A 20,158-nucleotide genomic window follows, 5' to 3' on the forward strand; every position below is an offset into this window, starting at 1 on the left:
TTTTACTGAACGATCCATACCAGGGTGCGCAACACCTGGTACATCGTGAACTAGCTGTAAGGCTACATTCACTAGTGACTGTGGAATTACTAACTGGTAAACTCTTCTGCTAGGAGTACCCAACTCGGCTGTTAGATACAGTAATTCTTGGTTCATGGCAAAGTCACTTATGGGTGCTGGTGGCTTCACCAGCAGGAATCGAATCACACTTGAAGCATCAATGGAATCACACCAGACCACATGGGATCTGTTCTTTGAGCATTCTTTACGTCCTCGGCAGTAAATGGAGGGTCTGCAGTTACTATACTAACATGTCACGATAAAGCATCTGCGACTACATCTGACTTGCCAGGTAAGTGTTCAAAGGTAGGATTGAACTCTTGGATAGTCAAGGTTCTGGAATAAAGGTATCAGTGAACCATGGTCTGTCAAGACATGAACAGGTTACTGATAATGTCTCGGAAGTGCTTTAAAGACCATACTATTGTTAAAGCTTCTTGTTCAGTTACTGTATAATTACGTTCAGTCTTCATAAGAACTCGGCTAGCAAATGCAACTGCGTTGTACTTGCCATCAGTCTTCTGAGCTAGTACGGCACCTATGCCAACTGAACTAGCATCAGTTGTCAGATAGAAGGGCTTAGAAAACTCTGGAAATTTCAAAATTGGAGCAGATGTTAGCTTTTCTTTTAGAGTTTGGAATGCTCTTTCTTGACGGAAGGTCCAAACAAAAGGAGCATCTTTCTTAAGCAACTCAGTTAGAGCTGCTATGGAAGAAAAATTGGCAATGAAAGATATATAAAAACCTACTAAGCCCATGAAGGATCTTACAGCATAAGCAGTTTTGGGAGATAAAAAATTTAATACTGCAGTTACTTTACTTTGGTAAGTCGTAACCCCTCTAGGAGTGACTATGTGACCAAGAAACTTTATTTCTGATCTGAAAAATTGACATTTAGACAGTTTGATCTTTAAATTGCCTTCTTCAAGCTTGCCAAGTACTACATCAAGTCTTTTGAAGTGTGTATCCATGTCTTTAGACATGACGATTACGTCATCTAAGTACACCATAAGCGCATTACCTATGAGACCTCTAAAGATTTTCGTCATGAGCCTTGAGAACGTGATAGGGGAGGATCGTAACCCGAAGGCCATATGGTGGAAGTAATAATGACCTGTAGGAGTGGAGAATGCGGTTATCTCTTGGCTGTCCTCGTGAAGAGGGACTTGCCAAAACCCTTGTAACAAGTCCAGGGTCGAGAAGACTTTGTTATCTCCGATGTTACATAAAAGATCACCAAGTACAGGAAGTAGGAAGCGATCTGGAATAGTTTTTGCATTTAACTTTCTAAAGTCAATCACTGGGCGCCAAGTACCATCCTTCTTAGGTACTAGAATCAAGGGCGTATTCCAAGGTGAATTGCTAAGTGCAATAACTCCATCATCAAGCATCTAACTGATCAGTTCTTCTGCGACAGCAACTTGTGAATAAGGCATTCTGTATGCAGGTACGTAGATAGGTCTGGTGCCAGGTTCAAGTGGGATACGATGGGACAATAAGGCAATGGTAAGGCAATGGCTTTAGGACGTTTGTTCAGCAGAGTCAACAAATGCTTGACCTCGTCTGGGAAGTCAGTGGGAGCTAAGTCTTTCTCCTCTACTGGTGGAATGGATTGATCCAGTGCAGAAATAGCACCGACCCACTGGTCATGGGACAACTCATCCTCTACCTGAACAGCGTAAGGATAGTGAACAAGGTCAACAAGATTGGTATTTGCTCTGAGACGAACACTGTGACCAGAAGTGTTAGCAAGGAAGAAATGGATTTTGCTATCTCTTACAACATGCAAGGATGGTTCAACAAATAATCCCTTTGCTTTGCAGGAATCACTGTCAACTAGAACGTTATCACCATCTGGAACACTAGGAACAACACCAGACACTCTAGTGAAGGCACTAGCCGTGACAGAAACGTCTTTCTGCAGACGGCATGTAACATCAATAAGAGATGGCATTACTAGTTTCAAGTTATCGTTTTCCGACAGACATTGCAGGGATAGGCTCAGCACTCAAGGTAGTCTGAGGTTTCTCGGACACTTGAGGCAACTGGACACTATCTTGCATGCCTGAAGTTGGAGGTACACAAACAGGAGTGACAGGATCACCAGTGCCTGACCGCTTGGGTACGCTACTGGAAAATGCACTGGCTTGCAAGGACTTAATCCGAACTTCGTACTCTGCTGCAGTATTGCAGATCTCGGATCCAAGCTGGTAACCCCAAAATGCTACGATCAAGTCTTCAATTTGGGCATGCCATCAGTAATGGTCGAGCACAATGCGTAAGTCTCTCATGGAAGCAAATCCCAGTAGAAGGTCACCAGGGAAAGTAATATGGTCGACAAAAGGTGAGAGAAGTACGACCTCGGACATGCAGGTGAGAACCAGCTACTCCACTAAGGTAGGACACATGAGTCGGTTCTACGAGAAGGACATGTCGTAACTGCTTATCCTTAAACAAACTAGACCTGATAATATTGACTTGTGCAACAGAGTCCATGAACATATGAACGGGCGCATTATGAACAGATGCTTGTACTATGGGACCTATTGTTGCATTGGAAGTTATGTGCCAACAAAAAGGAGGGTTTTCATCAGAAAAGATTTGTTCCACTTCATCTCCAAAATCATCTACGTCAGAGACGTGTGAAGAAACATCAGCAGCTGGATTGTCATTCTCGAGACTGCTTAAGGCATCAAAGGAATTGTGAACGGGGATGGTGTACTCATTATCACCTACTGTCACCATGGGGCAGTTTGACTGGGTCGCTCGAATTCCCCGGAATTGAAAGAATGAACCTGGTTCAGGTTAGTCTGAGAACCACGACCTTTGTTTCCTCTCCTGGTTCTGCAGTTGGAACGGCCACGGAAAGATCTAGAGTACTGACGGTTGTAGGGAGCATTGCACTCAGATGTGTCATGTCCATGTATTCTATGATAAGTACAGTAAGGCAGATCCGACTGGTACTCATCATCAGTACGACGCCTCTTCGGGTGACTATCAAGACAAATAATTGCAATACGGCCACGGAAACCACAGTTGTAACAAGTCCGCTGACTATGGTTACTCAATGTACTATGCTGAAATTGAAATAAAAAACATGTAACTAATTCTGCAGAAGTAATAAAAATGTCTTAGATACACTGCAAGAGGAAAGACAACTCATTGTAAGGGACTGCTGAGCAAGATAAGGAAACACATTGAAATTTATAAGAAGTAAAAAATATTACTATAGGCTGAATTAAATTCAAAATGAGCTGTCAGTACACTTACTTCAATAAAGAAATTTGCTAATAAAATTGTAAATCAATACAAAAAGTATAAAATAAAATCACTAAATTGTATGTAAAGAGAAATAACTGGGAAATTTAAATATTTTGTACGAGTGCATAAACAAAAGTAAACAATGAAAATATCAATGAAAATAATATGGAAAACAGGACACGCAAACAATAATGAACTGAGAATAACAATGCACTGAATACTAACTACTGAAATGATACAAGAATAACAATGCATAAAAATATCAATAAAAAGAAAATAATTCACTGCAGAACAAATGCAATAAAATAAGGCGCAGAATTAATCAATTTAGCAATAAAAGTTGCACTTGGAAATGCAGGTTAAATAATAAAAATAAAAATATGAAGAAAGATTGGTTGAACACTTTAATTCTTAATTGTAAATTAGACAAAACAATTTACTCAGAGCAAAGATAACACTTTAAGTTAAAAAGAAGTTAAAATTACACTAAGAGTGAATTTGTTCAAAGAAATGTGAATATGAATAAAAATGACACAATATACAGAACGGGAAGTGTAACACTTACAAGTGCAGGGCACAAACAAGGATTATTCACGTCACTTATCGGTTAATTGTTTTTGCAACAAAATCTTGCTGTGACACATATGAAAGTATGCTCTCGCTGCGAAAAAAATCAAGGGAATGAGACACTGCTTGACATAGAAAAATGGTACATACAGAAATAAATGGGTAATTTAGTATACTGGGGTGAATAACACTGCATGAATTGCAATAATGAAAAATACTGTAGAAAATGAATACACAATGCTGAAAGAACACAAGGTAAAAAATTGAATTACTTCACACAGAGTAAATGACTGGGGTAAGGAATAAAATACTGCACACAATAAACTTGTACACTACAAAATACTACAGGCAGAGAAGTAGCATAAAAGAACACAGATAAAAATATAAAAATTAAACACGAAAGATGACGATAACACTGAAAAATAACGCAAAAATAAGGAGTCAAAGAAAACACTGAGTCTACACTGAAAACACAAGGCTTAGAGTACACAAGAAATTCACTGTAAATGTCTCACACACGCAAACGTCTGTAAATGCAAAGAAAAACGTCTCTAAACAGAAAATTATCACTGAAGTCTGGAAGCAGTGGTGGACGGTGATGTTTGGTGGTGAACGGTGAGGGAACCACGGCTGTGCGGGACACCACTGGAAGAAACTCGAAGAAATGCGCATAACCTGGAGACTCACACACCTAAGCTTTAACAGTGGCACTCAGGTGAAACACAGGTGAAATATAGAGGAAGTACAGCTCTTGACCCAGTGTGTGGCACTCTCCACCACAGGTGGAGAGTGCCACACGGAACAACCTGGCGGAACAACCTGGCCCACTCTGCGCACTCACTGCCACACACTAAATCTCACCACTCACGAGAAAACCCAGGTGGCTTAAGCCACAATATGCCACAGGGATGGTGAATACCACTCTTACGAACATCCAGCTGGTAGCACAAAGCGATATTGGAGACAATACTTCAAGAGGAGCTTGCTGGGTTGTCTTGCTGGCTTAACCCCCGATAATGTTTGACTGGAATACGTATAACGATGCACCCAGCATGAAGGAGCAGGTGGATGACAGGAGACAGGCTGGATGATGGAATGAGGCAGGCTGATGAAATGGCGTACTCTCCCACTTTCTGGCTTACTGGCTGGCCTCGGATTGACTCCTCGAAAGTTAAAGCAAAAGGCACACTAACCATAAGCTTGAGAGGCGGCTGCAGCTGGCTTTGCAGGCTGGAGCGACACAGGGTGGAGGTGGGTGAGGGAAGAAGCGGGCTGGCTGGAGGTGATAGGTACAGAGACATCCCCTCTGACCTGAGGGCACCTCACAAACAATCTTCTAATGGCGGAAATAACCGGAAATCCACGCCCACAACGCTGCCACCAAAGTGTCACGTGGGGTTCGAACCGTGGATTGGGTAATAAACACTCGTAGGATGTTAAGTACGTATATTAGATGGAATATGTGGGGAGCACCAAAGCCTGACTTGCCGTCTGTACTAACGTCTCACTTGAACTGACTCACAATGGTGCCTAGAGGGTGAGCGGCATTCAAATCATGCTAGGTCAGCTGTAACAGTGAGTAACAGTTTGTGATTCACACAGACGATTAGTAGTGAGACATTACTACTGACACCGGTACTGGTTCCTGGTACTACTGAGATAACCGGTACAACTGAGACACACAGTGTTATGACACATGCCACACAATTTTGTGACATACCATGCAATGTTATGACACCACACAATGTTGTGACATGCCGCACAGTCTTATGAGACATACCACACAATGTTGTGACACATGCCACACAGTCTTATGAGACATGCCACACAATGTTGTGACACATGCCACACAATGTTATGACACATGGCACACAATGTTATGACATGCCACACAATGTTTGTGATATACCACACAATGATATAACATATTTCACTATGTTATATAGCATTCAACACAATTGCACATGCTATGTTAAGACATATCTCGCAGTGTTTTGAAACATGCCAAAGAATGTTATGAAATGCCACGAAATGTCATGTTGCATGTTATACAATGTTAAAACATGATTAGCAGTGTTATGAAACATGCCATTCAACGGAGTCGCATGTTGCACAATGTTATGACACATGCCACATAATATTATTGTTATGGGGGATTCGTTGCTGAGTGTTACGAGGTTGAGTACTGCGTCTATCTGCTCTGCTTCCGGTTTACTGAGATTGTGGTCAGCAGCCTGATCTCGTCCGTCCAGCTAGTGGAAGATCTTCGCCAAGACTGACTGGGAGACGATGGCTGAGGGCCAGCGTTGGGTCTCACTGGTATTTGAAACTACACTAACCATTACTGCTTAACAGTCGAAGGGGTTTAAACAGCTGTCACACTAGTATACTGCTGACACTGTGACATGCCACGAATAAATACAGTAAGCAGCCATGTCAGAAAACTAGACAAATAAAATGCCCTCTTTTTTAGAGATTTTTTTAATTGTGCGCCCCAATGGTGGGTAAATATATCCCCACCTTCTCACACTGTTCTTTACTCTCCCACACCATCACACACCACACTAGGCGGAGAAGCTGGTCTTATGAATTAACTGCCCCCTGAATGACCCGGTGACGTGACTCGGTAACGTGACTCACCTGCGAGATGCCACCTTGTTCATAAATATGGATGTGGCTGAGGTGTCCGAGGAGAACCTCACTACCTCGGCGGTGGCAGTGGTGGAGAACTGTGGGTAATGGAAGATATTGTCAACAGTGGGGGTCTGTGTGTTGTGGAAGTTGTTAATGTTGGTTGTGGTTGCGAAATGTGGAAAGCAGACTGTAGTGGTTGTTAGTGGTGGTGAAAAACACCTTTTAATTGCATTATGCATCCTTCAATGAAGGACCACGCTCGTGAGGGTCATTCAGTAATTAACTGAAGAAGGAAAACAATGATTTGGTCAACAAAAGATTAAAATTCATCATAAAACCCTTGTCTAGCATTATTCTGCACTAGAGCATAGAAGTCTGACTTCACTTAACGTAATCGAGTTCTATCATTTCACATTATCCTTACACTTCTCATTTATACTATATAATGTACGCGTGAAACTAATATATATATATATATATATATATATATATATATATATATATATATATATATATATATATATATATATATATATATATATATATATATATATACATATATATATATATATACATATATATATATATATATATATATATATATATATATATATATACATATATATATATATATTTATATATATATATATATTTATATATATATATCCTAGGTAGAAGGTTGGTAGACAGCAACTGCCCAGGGAGGTACTACCGTCCTTCAAATGAGTGTAAAACGAAAGCCTCTAATTGTTTTACAAGATGGTAGGGTTGCTGTGTCCTTTTTTCTGTCTCTTAAACATGCAAGATTTCAGGTACGTCTTGCTACCTCTATTTACACTTAGGTCACACTACACACACATGTACAAGCATATATATACACACCCCTCTGGGTTTTCTGCTATTTTCTTTCTAGTTCTTGTTCTTGTTTTTTCCTCTTATCTCCATGGGGAAGTGAAACAGAATTCTTCCTCCGGAAGCTATGCGTGTTTTAAGAGGCGATTAAAATCCCGGGAGCAAGGGGCTAGTAACCCCTTCTCCTATATAAATTACTAAATTTAAAAAGAGAAGCTTTTGTTTTTCTTTTTGGGCCACCCTGCCGCGGTGGGATTCGGCCGGTTTGTTGAAAGAATATATATATATATATATATATATATATATATATATATATATATATATATATATATATATATATATATATATATATATATATAATATATATATATATATACATATATATATATATATATATATATATATATATATATATATATATATATATATATATATATATATATATATATATATATATATATATATGCAAAACAACCACTTTGAAAGAATAGAGAAATTCCAAGCGATTTCGTGACTACTCACATTATCAAGGAACTATGAAAGTAAAGCATCCAAGGAAGCTATATAAGGGGTCTGGCCAACACCTCACTATCAGATCCCACAACAGTTAAACACCTGAGGTGCGCCGGCCGAACTGGACAGGTCCTTTGCACAAGGACCTTATATAGCTTCCTTGGATGCTTTACTTTCACAGTTCCTTGATAATGTGAGTAGTCACGAAAGCGCTTGGAATTTCTCTATTCTTTCAAAGTGGTTGTTTTGCATATTCTGAAATCACCTGTTTACTGTGATCTTATTGCATATATATATATATATATATATATATATATATATATATATATATATATATATATATATATGTATATATATATATATGTATATATATAAGTATATATATAAGGTAGTAGGTTGGTAGACAGCAACCACCCAGGGAGGTACTACCGTCCTGCCAAGTGAATGTAAAACAAAAGCCTGTAATTGTTTTACATGATGGTAGGATTGCTGGTGTCTTTTGTCTGTCTCATAAATATGCAAGATTACAGGTATGTCTTGCTACTTCTACTTACACTTAGGTCACACTACACATACATGTACACGTTTATTTATACACACTCATCTCAGTTTTCTTTGATTTTATCTTAATAGTTCTTGGTCTTATTACTTTTCCCTTTATATCCATGGGGAAGTGGAATAAGAATCTTTTCTCCGTAAGCCATGCGTGTTGTAAAAGTCAACTAAAATGCCGGGAACAATGGGCTAGTAACCCCTTTTCCTGTAAAGATTACTAAAAAGAATAAGAAGAAAATTGTCAAAATGGGAAGTCTGAATGTGCGTGGATGTTGTGCAAATGATAAGAAAGAGATGATTGTGGATGTTATGAATGAGAAGAAACTGGATGTCCTGGCTTTAAGTGAAACAAAGCTGAAGGGGGTGGGAGAGTTTCAATGGAGAGAAATAAATGGGATTAGGTCAGGGGTTTCAAATAGAGTTAGAGCTAAAGAAGGAGTAGCAATAATGTTGAAGGATAAGCTATGGAAGGAAAAGAGGTACTATAAATGTATTAATTCAAGGATTATGTGGAGTAAAATAAAGATTGGATGTGAAAAGTGGGTTATAGTAAGCGTGTATGCAACTGGAGAAGAAAGAAGTGTAGAGGAGAGAGAGAGATTTTGGGAAATGTTGAGTGAATGCGTGGGGAGTTTTGAATCAAGTGTGAGAGTAATGGTGGTTGGGGATTTCAATGCTAAAGTGGGTAAAAATGTTATGGAGGGAGTAGTAGGTAAATTTGGGGTGCCAGGGGTAAATGTAAATGGGGAGCCTTTAATTCAGCTATGTGTAGAAAGAGATTTGGTAATAAGTAATACATATTTTATGAAAAAGAGGATAAATAAATGTACAAGGTATGATGTAGCACGTAATGGAAGTAGTTTGTTAGATTATGTATTTGTGGATAAAAGGTTGATGGGTAGGCTCCAGGATGTACATGTTTATAGAGGGGCAACTGATATATCGGATCATTATTTAGAAAAAAATTTGGAGTGAGTTAAACAAGTTAAGAAAGCCTAGGGAAAGTATGGATTTGTCAGTTAAAAATAGAGTAAGGGAGTTAGTAGATGGGGAGAGGGAGGTATTATGTAGATGGCGAGAATATTTTGAGGAACTTTTAAATGTTGAGAAAGAAAGGGAGGTGGTAATTTCATGCACTGGTCAGGGAGGTATACCATCTTTTAGGAGTGAAGAAGAGCAGAATGTAAGTGTGGGGAGGTACGTGAAGCATTACGTAGAATGAAAGGGGGTAAAGCAGCTGGAACTGATGGGATCATGACAGAAATGTTAAAAGCAGGGGGGATATAGTGTTGGAGTGGTTGGTACTTTTGTTTAATAAATGTATGAAAAAGGGGAAGGTACCTAGGGATTGACGGAGAGCATGTATAGTCCCTTTATATAAAGGGAAAGGGGACAAAAGAGATTGTAAAAATTATAGAGGAATAAGTTTATTGAGTATACCAGGAAAAGTGTATGGTAGGGTTATAATTGAAAGAATTAGAGGTAAGATAGAATGTAGGATTGCGGATGAGCAAGGAGATTTCAGAGTGGGTAGGGGATGTGTAGATCAAGTGTTTACACTGAAGTATATATGTGAACAGTATTTAGATAAAGGTAGGGAAGTTTTTATTGCATTTATGGATTTAGAAAAGGCATATGATAGAGTGGATAGGGGAGCAATGTGGCAGATGTTGCAAGTATATGTAATAGGTGGTAAGTTACTAAATGCTGTAAAGAGTTTTTATGAGGATAGTGAGGCTCAGGTTAGGGTGTGCAGAAGAGAAGGAGACTACTTCCCGGTAAATGTAGGTCTTAGACAGGGATGTGGGAATTAACACAGTTACTTTTTGCTGATGATACTGTGCTTATGGGAGATTCTAAAGAAAAATTGCAAAGGTTAGTGGATGAGTTTGGGAATGTGTCTAAAGGTAGAAAGTTGAAAGTGAACATAGAAAAGAGTAAGGTGATGAGGGTATCAAATGATTTCGATAAAGAAAAATTGGATATCAAATTGGGGAGGAGGAGTATGGAAGAAGTGAATGTTTTCAGATACTTGGGAGTTGACGTGTCGGCGGATGGATTTATGAAGGATGAGGTTAATCATAGAATTGATGAGGGAAAAAAGGTGAGTGGTGCGTTGAGGTATATGTGGAGTCAAAAAGTTGAGAAAGTAGTATCAAGCAAGTCCATGGTCGACAGGAATATAATTGAATCTTGTTTCATAAAAAGCAGTTTTGACAATAATATGAATATTTCCTATGGTTTATATAAATTAGATCCATTTATAATTAATAGAATTTGGGAAGAATTTAATAATACACTGGACAAATAATCTTTAAAATTTCTTATTTCTTGGGTAGAGTGGTTTGTGGGGTGGGTTGTGCCAAGGACCTGTCCAAGTTGGGTCGGCGCGCGTCAGGTGTTTAAACCGTTGTGGGATCTGATAGTGAGGTGCCGGCCAGACCCCTTATATAGCTTCCTTGGATGCTTTACTTTCATAGTTCCTTGATAATGTGAGTAGTCACGAAAGCGCTTGGAATTTCACACACACACACACACACACACACACACACACACACACACACACACACACACACACACACACACACACACACACACACACACACACACACACACACATTTGTCTGTTAAAAATAGGAGAGTTATTAAACGGAGAGTTAGAGGTATCAGGAAGATGGAGGGAATATTTTGAGGAACTGTTAAATGTTGATGACGATAGGGAAACTGTGATTTGGTGTATAGGGCAAAGAGGAATAACATCTTATAGGAGTAACGAAGAATCAGCTGTAAGTGGAATGAAGTGCGTGGGGCAGTGGGTAGAATGAAATGGGGTAAAGCAGCTGAGGTTGATGGGATAAAGATAGAAATGTTAAAAGCAGGTGGGGATATAGTTTTGAAGTGGTTAGTGTTTTATTTTAATAAATGTATGGAAGAGGGTAAGGTACCTAGGGATTGGCAGAGAGCTTGTATAGTTCCTTTGTATAAAGGCAAAGGAAATAAAGAGAGTAAAAATTATAGGGTAATACGTCTGTTGCATATTCTTGGTAAAGTGTATGGAAGACTTATTACTTAAATAATTATTAGTAAGACGGAGAGCAGGATAGCAGATGAACAAGGAGGCTTTAGGAAGGGTAGGGGGTGTGTAGACCAAGTGTTTGCAATGAAACATATAGGTGAACAGTATTTAGATACGGGTAAAGAGGTTTCTGTGGCATTTACGGATTTGGAAAAAGCGTATGATAGGGTGGATAGGGGGGCAATGTGGCAGATGTTGCAAATGTATGGAGGAGGAGGTAGGTTACTGAAAGCAGTGAAGAGTCTTTTCGAGGATAGTGAGGCTCAAGAGTATGTAGGAGAGAGGGAGACTATTTCCCAGTAAAAGAATTCCTTAGACAGGGATGTTTGATGTCACCGTGGTTGTTCAATATATTTATAGATGGAGTAGTAAGAGAAGTGAATGATCGGGTGTTGGCAAGAGGTATGGGGTTAAAAGATAAAGAATCCAACACAAAGTCGAAGTTGTCACAGTTGCTCTTTGCTGATGACACTGAGTTTTTGGGAGATTCTGAAGAGAAGCTGCAAAGGTTGGTTGATAAGTTTGGTAAGGTATGTAAAAGAAGGAAATTAAAAGTGAATATAGAAAAGAGTAAGGTGATGAGGATAAAAAAATAGGTAATGGAAGACTGTATATCAGATTGGAGGGAGAGAGCATGGAAGAGGTGCATGCATTTAGATATTGGTGAGCGGGCTTGTCATCAGATGGGTCTATGAAAGATGAGGTGAATCATTAGAATTGACGAGGGGAGAAAGGTAAGTGGCGCACGAAGGAGTGTGTGGAGACAAAGAATTTTATCCATGAAAGCAAAGAGGGGAATGTATGAGAGTAAAGTTATACCAACGCTCTTGTATGGGTGTGAGGAATGGGTGGTGAATGCTGCAACAAGGAGAAAGCTGGAGACAGTGGAGATGTCATATCCGAAGGCAATATGTGGTGTGAATATAATGCAGAGAATCCGTAGTTTGGAGATTAGGAGGAGGTGTGGGATAACCAAAACTATTATCCAGAGGGCTGAGGAGGGGTTATTGAGATGGTTTGAACATGCAGAGAAGATAGGACGAAATAGAATGACTTCCAGAGTGTATAAATCTATAGTGAAGGCAGGGTAGGGGTCGGCCTAGGAAAGGCTGGAGGGAGGGGATAAAGAAGGTTTTGTGTGCGAGGGGCTTGGACTGCCAGCAAGCATGCGGAAGCGTGTGAGATAGGAGCAAGGTAACATTTATGAAGCGATCAGAGAAACCGGCAGGCCGGACTTGATTCCTGAAGATTGGAAGTACAGTGTCTGCACTCTGAAGGATGGGGTGTTAAATGTTGCAGTTTTATAACTGTAGTGTAAGAACGCTTCTGGCAAGACAGTGATAGAGTGAATGATGAAAGTTTTTCTTTTTCGGGCCACCCTATCTATATATATAAAATATATACAGGTAAAACTGGTCATTTAGCAAGAACTCATTTAAAATTAAGTCCTTTCTAAAAATTTCTCTTATACGTTTAAAGATATATTTTTTTCATTTATGTTAATGTAAAAACTTACCTAACCTTATTATAACAAGAACAATTTAATTTAGCCTAATCCAACTAAATATGTTTTAGATACGTTTTCAATAATTTAATAATAAACACAATGAAACAGATTTTTTTTCGTTAGGTTCAAAATGATTTTTGCGAAAAATCAGCGTATAACTTTTGACTCCTCAAAAACTTAACTACTAATAGCGTACTGTTGAATGGAAGCCTTACCGATAACATATGTATTATATACAGTATTCTTATAATAAAGTAAGCAAGATATAGGAAAATGTTATTAAGAAAATCATAAGGAAGAGAAAACACGTTTACAGTAATGTTCTGCAATTATCGATACCACAAGTTAACGTCTTCTGTTTACATGATGAATCATCTGTCTGTCAGTACCTTCATCAGTACTGTCTTATATGATACAAAACACTGTACATGTTACAGGTATTATTAACATTAAATATCAAAAATGAAAAGATAATGTGAAAAATAAATTCATATCTATGATTTAATATTGCATCTAAATGTAAGTTTATATTTCTCTCGACTGTGAATGAAACATGTACGATCTATATTATTACTATTACTATTACTATTATTATTATTATTATTATTATTATTATTATTATTATTATAATTATTATTTTAACAAGTCGGCCGTCTCCCACCGAGGCAAGGTGACCCAAAAAAGAAAGAAAATCCCCAAAAAGAAAATACTTTCATCATCATTCAACACTTTCACCACACTCACACATAATCACCGTCTTTGCAGAGGTGCCCAGAATACAACAGTTTAGAAGCATATACGTATAAAGATACACAACATATCCCTCCAAACTGCCAATATCCCAAACTCCTCCTTTAAAGTGCAGGCACTGTACTTCCCAATTCCAGGACTCAAGTCCGACTATATGAAAATAACCGGTTTCCCTGAATCCCTTCACTAAATATTACCCTGCTCACACTCCAACAGATCGTCAGGTCCCAAGTACCATTCGTCTCCATTCACTCCTATCTAACACGCTCACGCACGCTTGCTGGAAGTCCAAGCCCCTTGCCCACAAAACATCCTTTACCCCCGCTCTCCAACCCTTTCGAGGACGACCCCTACACCGCCTTCCTTCTCCTATAGATTTATATGCTTTCCATGACATTCTACTTTGATCCATTCTCTCTAAATGACCAAACCACCTCAACAACCCCTCTTCTGCCCTCTGACTAATACTTTTATTAACTCCACACCTTTTCCTAATTTCCACACTCCAAATTTTCTGCATAATATTTACACCACACATTGCCCTTAAACAGGACATCTCCACTGCCTCCAACCGTCTCCTCGCTACTGCATTTACCACCCAAGCTTCACACCCATATAAGAGTGTTGGTACTACTATACTTTCATACATTCCCTTCTTTGCCTCCTTAGATAACGTTTTTTTGACTCCACTTATACCTCAGTGCACCACTCACCATTTGTCCCTCATCAATTCTATGATTAACCTCATCCTTCATAAATCCATCCGCCGACACGTCAACTCCCAAGTATCTGAAAACATTCACTTCTTCCATACTCCTCCTCCCCAATTTGATATCCAATTTTTCTTTATCTAAATCATTTGATACCCTCATCACCTTACTCTTTTCTATGTTCACTTTCAACTTTCTACCTTTACACACATTCCCAAACTCATCCACTAACCTTTGCAATTTTTCTTTAGAATTTCCCATAAGCACAGTATCATCAGCAAAAAGTAACTGTGTCAATTCCCATTTTGAATTTGATTCCCCAAAATTTAGTCCCACCCCTCTCCCGAACACCCTAGCATTTACTTCCTTTACAACCCCATTTATAAATATATTAAACAACCATGGTGACATTACACATCCCTGTCTAAGACCTACTTTAACCGGGAAGTAGTCTCCCTCTCTTCTACACACCCTAACCTGAGCCTCACTATCCTCATAAAAACTCTTTACAGCATTTAATAACTTACCACCTATTCCGTATACTTGCAACATCTGCCACATTGCTCCTCTATCCACTCTATCATGTGCCTTTCCTAAATCCACAAATGCAATAAAAACTTCCCTACCTTTATCTAAATACTGTTCACATATATGCTTCAATGTAAACACTTGATCTACACATCCCCTACCCACTCTGAAACCTCCTTGCTCATCTGCAATCCTACATTCTGTCTTACCTCTAATTCTTTCAATTATAACCCTACCGTACACTGGTATACTCAGTCTCTTTTGTCCCCTTTCCATTTATATAAAGGGACTATACATGCTCTCCGCCAATCCCTAGGTACCTTCCCCTCTTTCATACATTTATTAAACAAAAGTACCAACCACTCCAACACTATATCCCCCCCTGCTTTTAACATTTCTGTCATGATCCCATCAGTTCCAGCTGCTTTACCCCCTTTCATTCTACGTAATGCCTCACGTACCTCCACCACACTTACATTCTGCTCTTCTTCACTCCTAAAAGATGGTATACCTCCCTGACCAGTGCATGAAATTACTGCATCTCTTTCTTCCTTAACATTTAAAAGTTCCTCAAAATATTCTCGCCATCTACGTAATACCTCCATCTCCCCATCTACTAACTCCCCTACTCTGTTTTTAACTGACAAATCCATACTTTCCCTAGGCTTTCTTAACTTGTTTAACTCACTCCAAATTTTTTTCTTATTTTCATTAAAATTCCTTGACTGACCTCTCCCACTCTATCATCTGCTCTCCTCTTCCACTCTCTCACCACTCTCTTTACCTTTCTTTTACTCTCCATATACTCTGCTCTTCTTATAACACTTCTGCTTTGTAAAAACCTCTCATAAGCTACCTTTTTCTCTTTTATCACACCCTTTACTTCATTATTCCACCAATCACTCCTCTTTCCTCCTGCCCCCACCCTCCTATAACCACAAACTTCTGCCCCACATTCTAATACTGCATTTTTAAAACTATTCCAACCCTCTTCAACCCCCCCCCCACTACTCATCTTTGCACTAGCCCACCTTTCTGCCAATAGTCGCTTATATCTCACCCGAACTTCCTCCTCCCTTAGTTTATACACTTTCACCTCCCTCTTACTTGTTGTTGCCACCTTCCTCTTTTTCCATCTACCTCTTACTCTAACTGTAGCTACAACTAAATAATGATCCGATATATCAGTTGCCCCTCTATAAACATGTACATCCTGGAGCCTACCCGTCAACCTTTTATCCACCAACACATAATCTAATAAACTACTTTTATTACGTGCTACATCATACCTTGTATATTTATTTATCCTCTTTTTCATAAAATATGTATTACTTATTACCAAATCTCTTTCTACACATAGCTCAATTAAAGGCTCCCCATTTACATTTACCCCTGGCAACCCAAATTTACCTACTACTCCCTCTATAACATTTTTACCCCCTTTAGCATTGAAATCCCCAACCACCATTACTCTCACACTTGATTCAAAACTCCCCACGCATTCACTCAACATTTCCCAAAATCTCTCTCTCTCTCTCTCCTCTACACTTCTCTCTTCTCCAGGTGCATACACGCTTATTATAACCCACTTTTCACATCCAATCTTTATTTTACTCCACATAATCCTTGAATTAATACATTTATAGTCCCTCTTTTCCTGCCATAGCTTATCCTTCAACATTATTGCTACTCCTTATTTAGCTCTAACTCTATTTGAAACCCCTGACCTAATCCCATTTATTCCTCTCCATTGAAACTCTCCCACCCCCTTCAGCTTTGTTTCACTTAAAGCCAGGACATCCAGCTTCTTCTCATTCATAACATCCACAATCATCTCTTTCTTATCATTTGCACAACATCCACGCACATTCAGACTTCCCACTTTGACAATTTTCTTCTTCTTATTCTTTTTAGTAATCTTTACAGGAAAAGGGGTTATTAGCCCATTGTTCCCGGCATTTTAGTTGACTTTTACAACACGCATGGCTTACGGAGAAAAGATTCTTATTCCACTTCCCCATGGATATAAAAGGAAAAGTAATAAGACCAAGAACTTTTAAGATAAAATCAAAGAAAATTCAGATAAGTGTGTATAAATAAATGTGTACATGTATGTGTAGTGTGACCTAAGTGTAAGTAGAAGTAGCAAGACATACCTGTAATCTTGCATATTTACGAGACAGACAAAAGACACCAGCAATCCTACCATCATGTAAAACAATTACAGGCTTTTGTTTTACACTCACTTGGTAGAACGGTAGTACCTCCCTGGGTGGTTGCTGTCTACCAATCTACTAATTATTATTATTATTATTATTATTATTATTATTATTTATTATTTTTATTATTATTATTATATTGCATCTATATGTAAGTTTACATTTCTCTCGACTGTGTATGGAACATGTACAATCTGTAATTCTGGATAAATTTTAACTTTTTGTAATAGATTTGTATATATTTTATTGTAGTGAATGATAATACAGACTAGTGTTTACATATATTTTATGCATTCATGATAAACGTAACTTTTTCTTAATTTCTTTGATCGAAAATCTCAAAACTTTTCTTTATTGAAAGACCCTTGCATCCACATATATACTCAAATATATGTGGATGTAGGGGTGTAGCCACAACTCATGTATGTGTATGTGTGTGTGTGTGTGTGTGTGTGTGTGTGAGGGAAAAGTTCAATAGATAGGAGCAGCGAGGGAGTATATAGTAACAATAGTTTCATTGCCGGCTGCTTGTTAAGGTAGGGTCAGTCTAGCTCCCGCTATCCCTTCCCCCTCCTTCTCCCCCCATCCCCCAAAGGTGACGTGTGGGGCTCCGGTCCAAACAGTAATCACTAGACTCACAGCTCCCAGCACTACTGTAAGTACATGCCTGCCTTGTATTCTAGTGGATTTATTGGTTGAAAGCTTCACTTTTGACCAATAATAAACTTAGTCCTTTCAGTCTTGCTCTAAGCTGACTGTTGTAATAATCACCACATCTTTTATGTATTGTACTTATCATGGAGAGTGATTTCTTAAGCAGTGGGTAAGCTGTCTATCTTTCCAGCTTGGATGACAGAGAGGGTCACCTGCCAATCAACGAGTAGAACTGATGGAGATGGACTAACGTCCTGAGACTTCCCATTTTTGGATTTAATTACCTGTGCACCTGTATGAAATTGCAGGACGTAACCCCTCATCATTGCAGCGGTAAAGAACCTGCTTTCCTGTCATCAGGATAGAATACTCACGGCTATTCTGTAAAGAACGAGCCGGTGGGTTGTCATCAACACATGCGACCCCCCCCACACATCATCGGCAACGGCTACGATTTCAACAACACACAGTGTCACCAACACCAGACACCCAAGTTTTATATTAGCGTTGAATTCAGTTATCATTTATATTTTTCATTTTTCATTTTCTTTAATGTAGGATCAATATTTCAAATTTAAGTGTTTTATATTTTCTATATAATAAAGTGTTTATGTTTGTCTGTTATTTCTTTTTCTATTCATTAATTTTTCTGAGGAGGAGCCAGCCTTGGTAATACTGTCTGAAGTTATTACAGGGCTGAGTAAGCCTTCACAGTGTGTGTGTGTGTGTGTGTGTGTGTGTGTGTGTGTGTGTGTGTGTGTGTGTGTGTGTGTACTCATCTAACTGTACTCACCTAATTGTGGTTGCAGAGGTCGAGACTCAGCTCCTGGCCCCACCTCTTCACCGACCGCTACTAGGTCCTCTCTCCCCCTGCTCCATGAGCTTTATCATACCTCGTCTTAATGCCAGACTATTCCACTTCCTGACTCCTCTGTGGCTGAAGAAATACTTCCTAACGTCCCTATGACTCATCTGTGTGAGAGTGTGTACTCACCTCACCTAGTTGTACTCACCTAGTTGAGGTTGCAGGGGTCGAGTCCAAGCTCCTGGCCCCCGCCTCTTCATTGGTCGCTACTAGGTCATTCTCCCTCAACCGTGAGCTTTATCATACCTCTGCTTAAAGCTATGTATGGATCCTGCCTCCACTACATCGCTTCCCAAACCATTCCACTTCCTGACTACTCTGTGGCTGAAGAAATACTTCCTGACATCCCAGTGATTCATCTGTGTCTTCATCTTCCAAATGTGTCCCCTTGTTGCTGCGGCCCAACTCTGGAACATCCTGTCTTTGTCCACCTTGTCAATTCCTCTCAGCATTTTGTATGTCGTTACCATGTCGACCCTATCTCTCTTGCCCTCCAGTGTCGTCAGGTTGATTTCCCTTAACCTCTTCTCGTAGGACATACCTCTTAGCTCTGGAACAAGTCTTGTTGCAAACCTTTGCACTTTCTCTAGTTTCTTTACCTGCTTGGCTAGGTGTACGTTCCAAACTGGTGCCGCATACTTCAATATGGGCCTAACGTGCACGGTGTACAGGGTCCTGAACGATTCCTTATTAAGATGTCGGAATGCTGTTCTGAGGTTTGCTAGGCGCCCATATGCTGCAGAAGTTATTTGGTTGATGTGCGCTTCAGGAGATGTGCCTGGAGTTATACTCACCCCAAGATCTTTTTCCTTGAGTGAGTTTTGTAGTCTCTGGCCCCTAGACTGTACTCCGTCTGCGGTCTTCTTTGCCCTTCCCCAATCTTCATGACTTTGCACTTGTTGAGGTTGAACTCCAGGAGCCAATTGCTGGACCAGGTCTGCAGCCTGTCCAGATCCCTTTGTAGTTCTGCCTGGTCTTCGATCGAAAGAATTCTTCTCATCAACTTCACGTCATCTGCAAACAGGGACACTTCGGAGTCCATTCCTTCCTTCATGTCGTTTACAAATATCAGAAACAGCACTGGTCCTAGGACTGACCCCTGTGGGACCACGCTGGTCACAGGTGCCCACTCTGACACCTCGCCACGTACCATGACTCGCTGCTGTCTTCTTGACAAGTATCCCCTGATCCATTGTAGTGCCTTCCCTGTTATCCCTGCTTGGTCCTCCAGTTTTTGCACTAATCTCTTGGGTGGAACTGTGTCAAACGCCTTCTTGCAGTCCAAGAAAATGCAATCCACCCACCCCTCTCTCTCTTGTCTTACTGCTGTCACCATGTCATAGAACTCCAGAAGGTTTGTGACACAGGATTTCCCGTCCCTGAAACCATGTTGGCTGCTGTTGATGA

General features: G+C 39.5%; 1 protein-coding gene across 1 annotated transcript in view; it reads right to left on the reverse strand.

Annotated features, from left to right (window-relative positions):
* LOC128706602 (uncharacterized) overlaps window positions 1–20,158 on the reverse strand; it is a 109,221-nt gene that overhangs the window by 47,791 nt on the left and 41,272 nt on the right. The window contains exon 4 of the mRNA XM_070089927.1: window positions 6,529–6,617. Coding sequence (XP_069946028.1) covers window positions 6,529–6,617 — 89 coding nt within the window. The remainder of the gene's footprint in view (window positions 1–6,528; window positions 6,618–20,158) is intronic.

This window comes from Cherax quadricarinatus, chromosome 3, assembly GCF_038502225.1.
Source record: "Cherax quadricarinatus isolate ZL_2023a chromosome 3, ASM3850222v1, whole genome shotgun sequence".
In the NCBI taxonomy this organism is placed as follows: Eukaryota; Metazoa; Arthropoda; class Malacostraca; order Decapoda; family Parastacidae; genus Cherax; species Cherax quadricarinatus.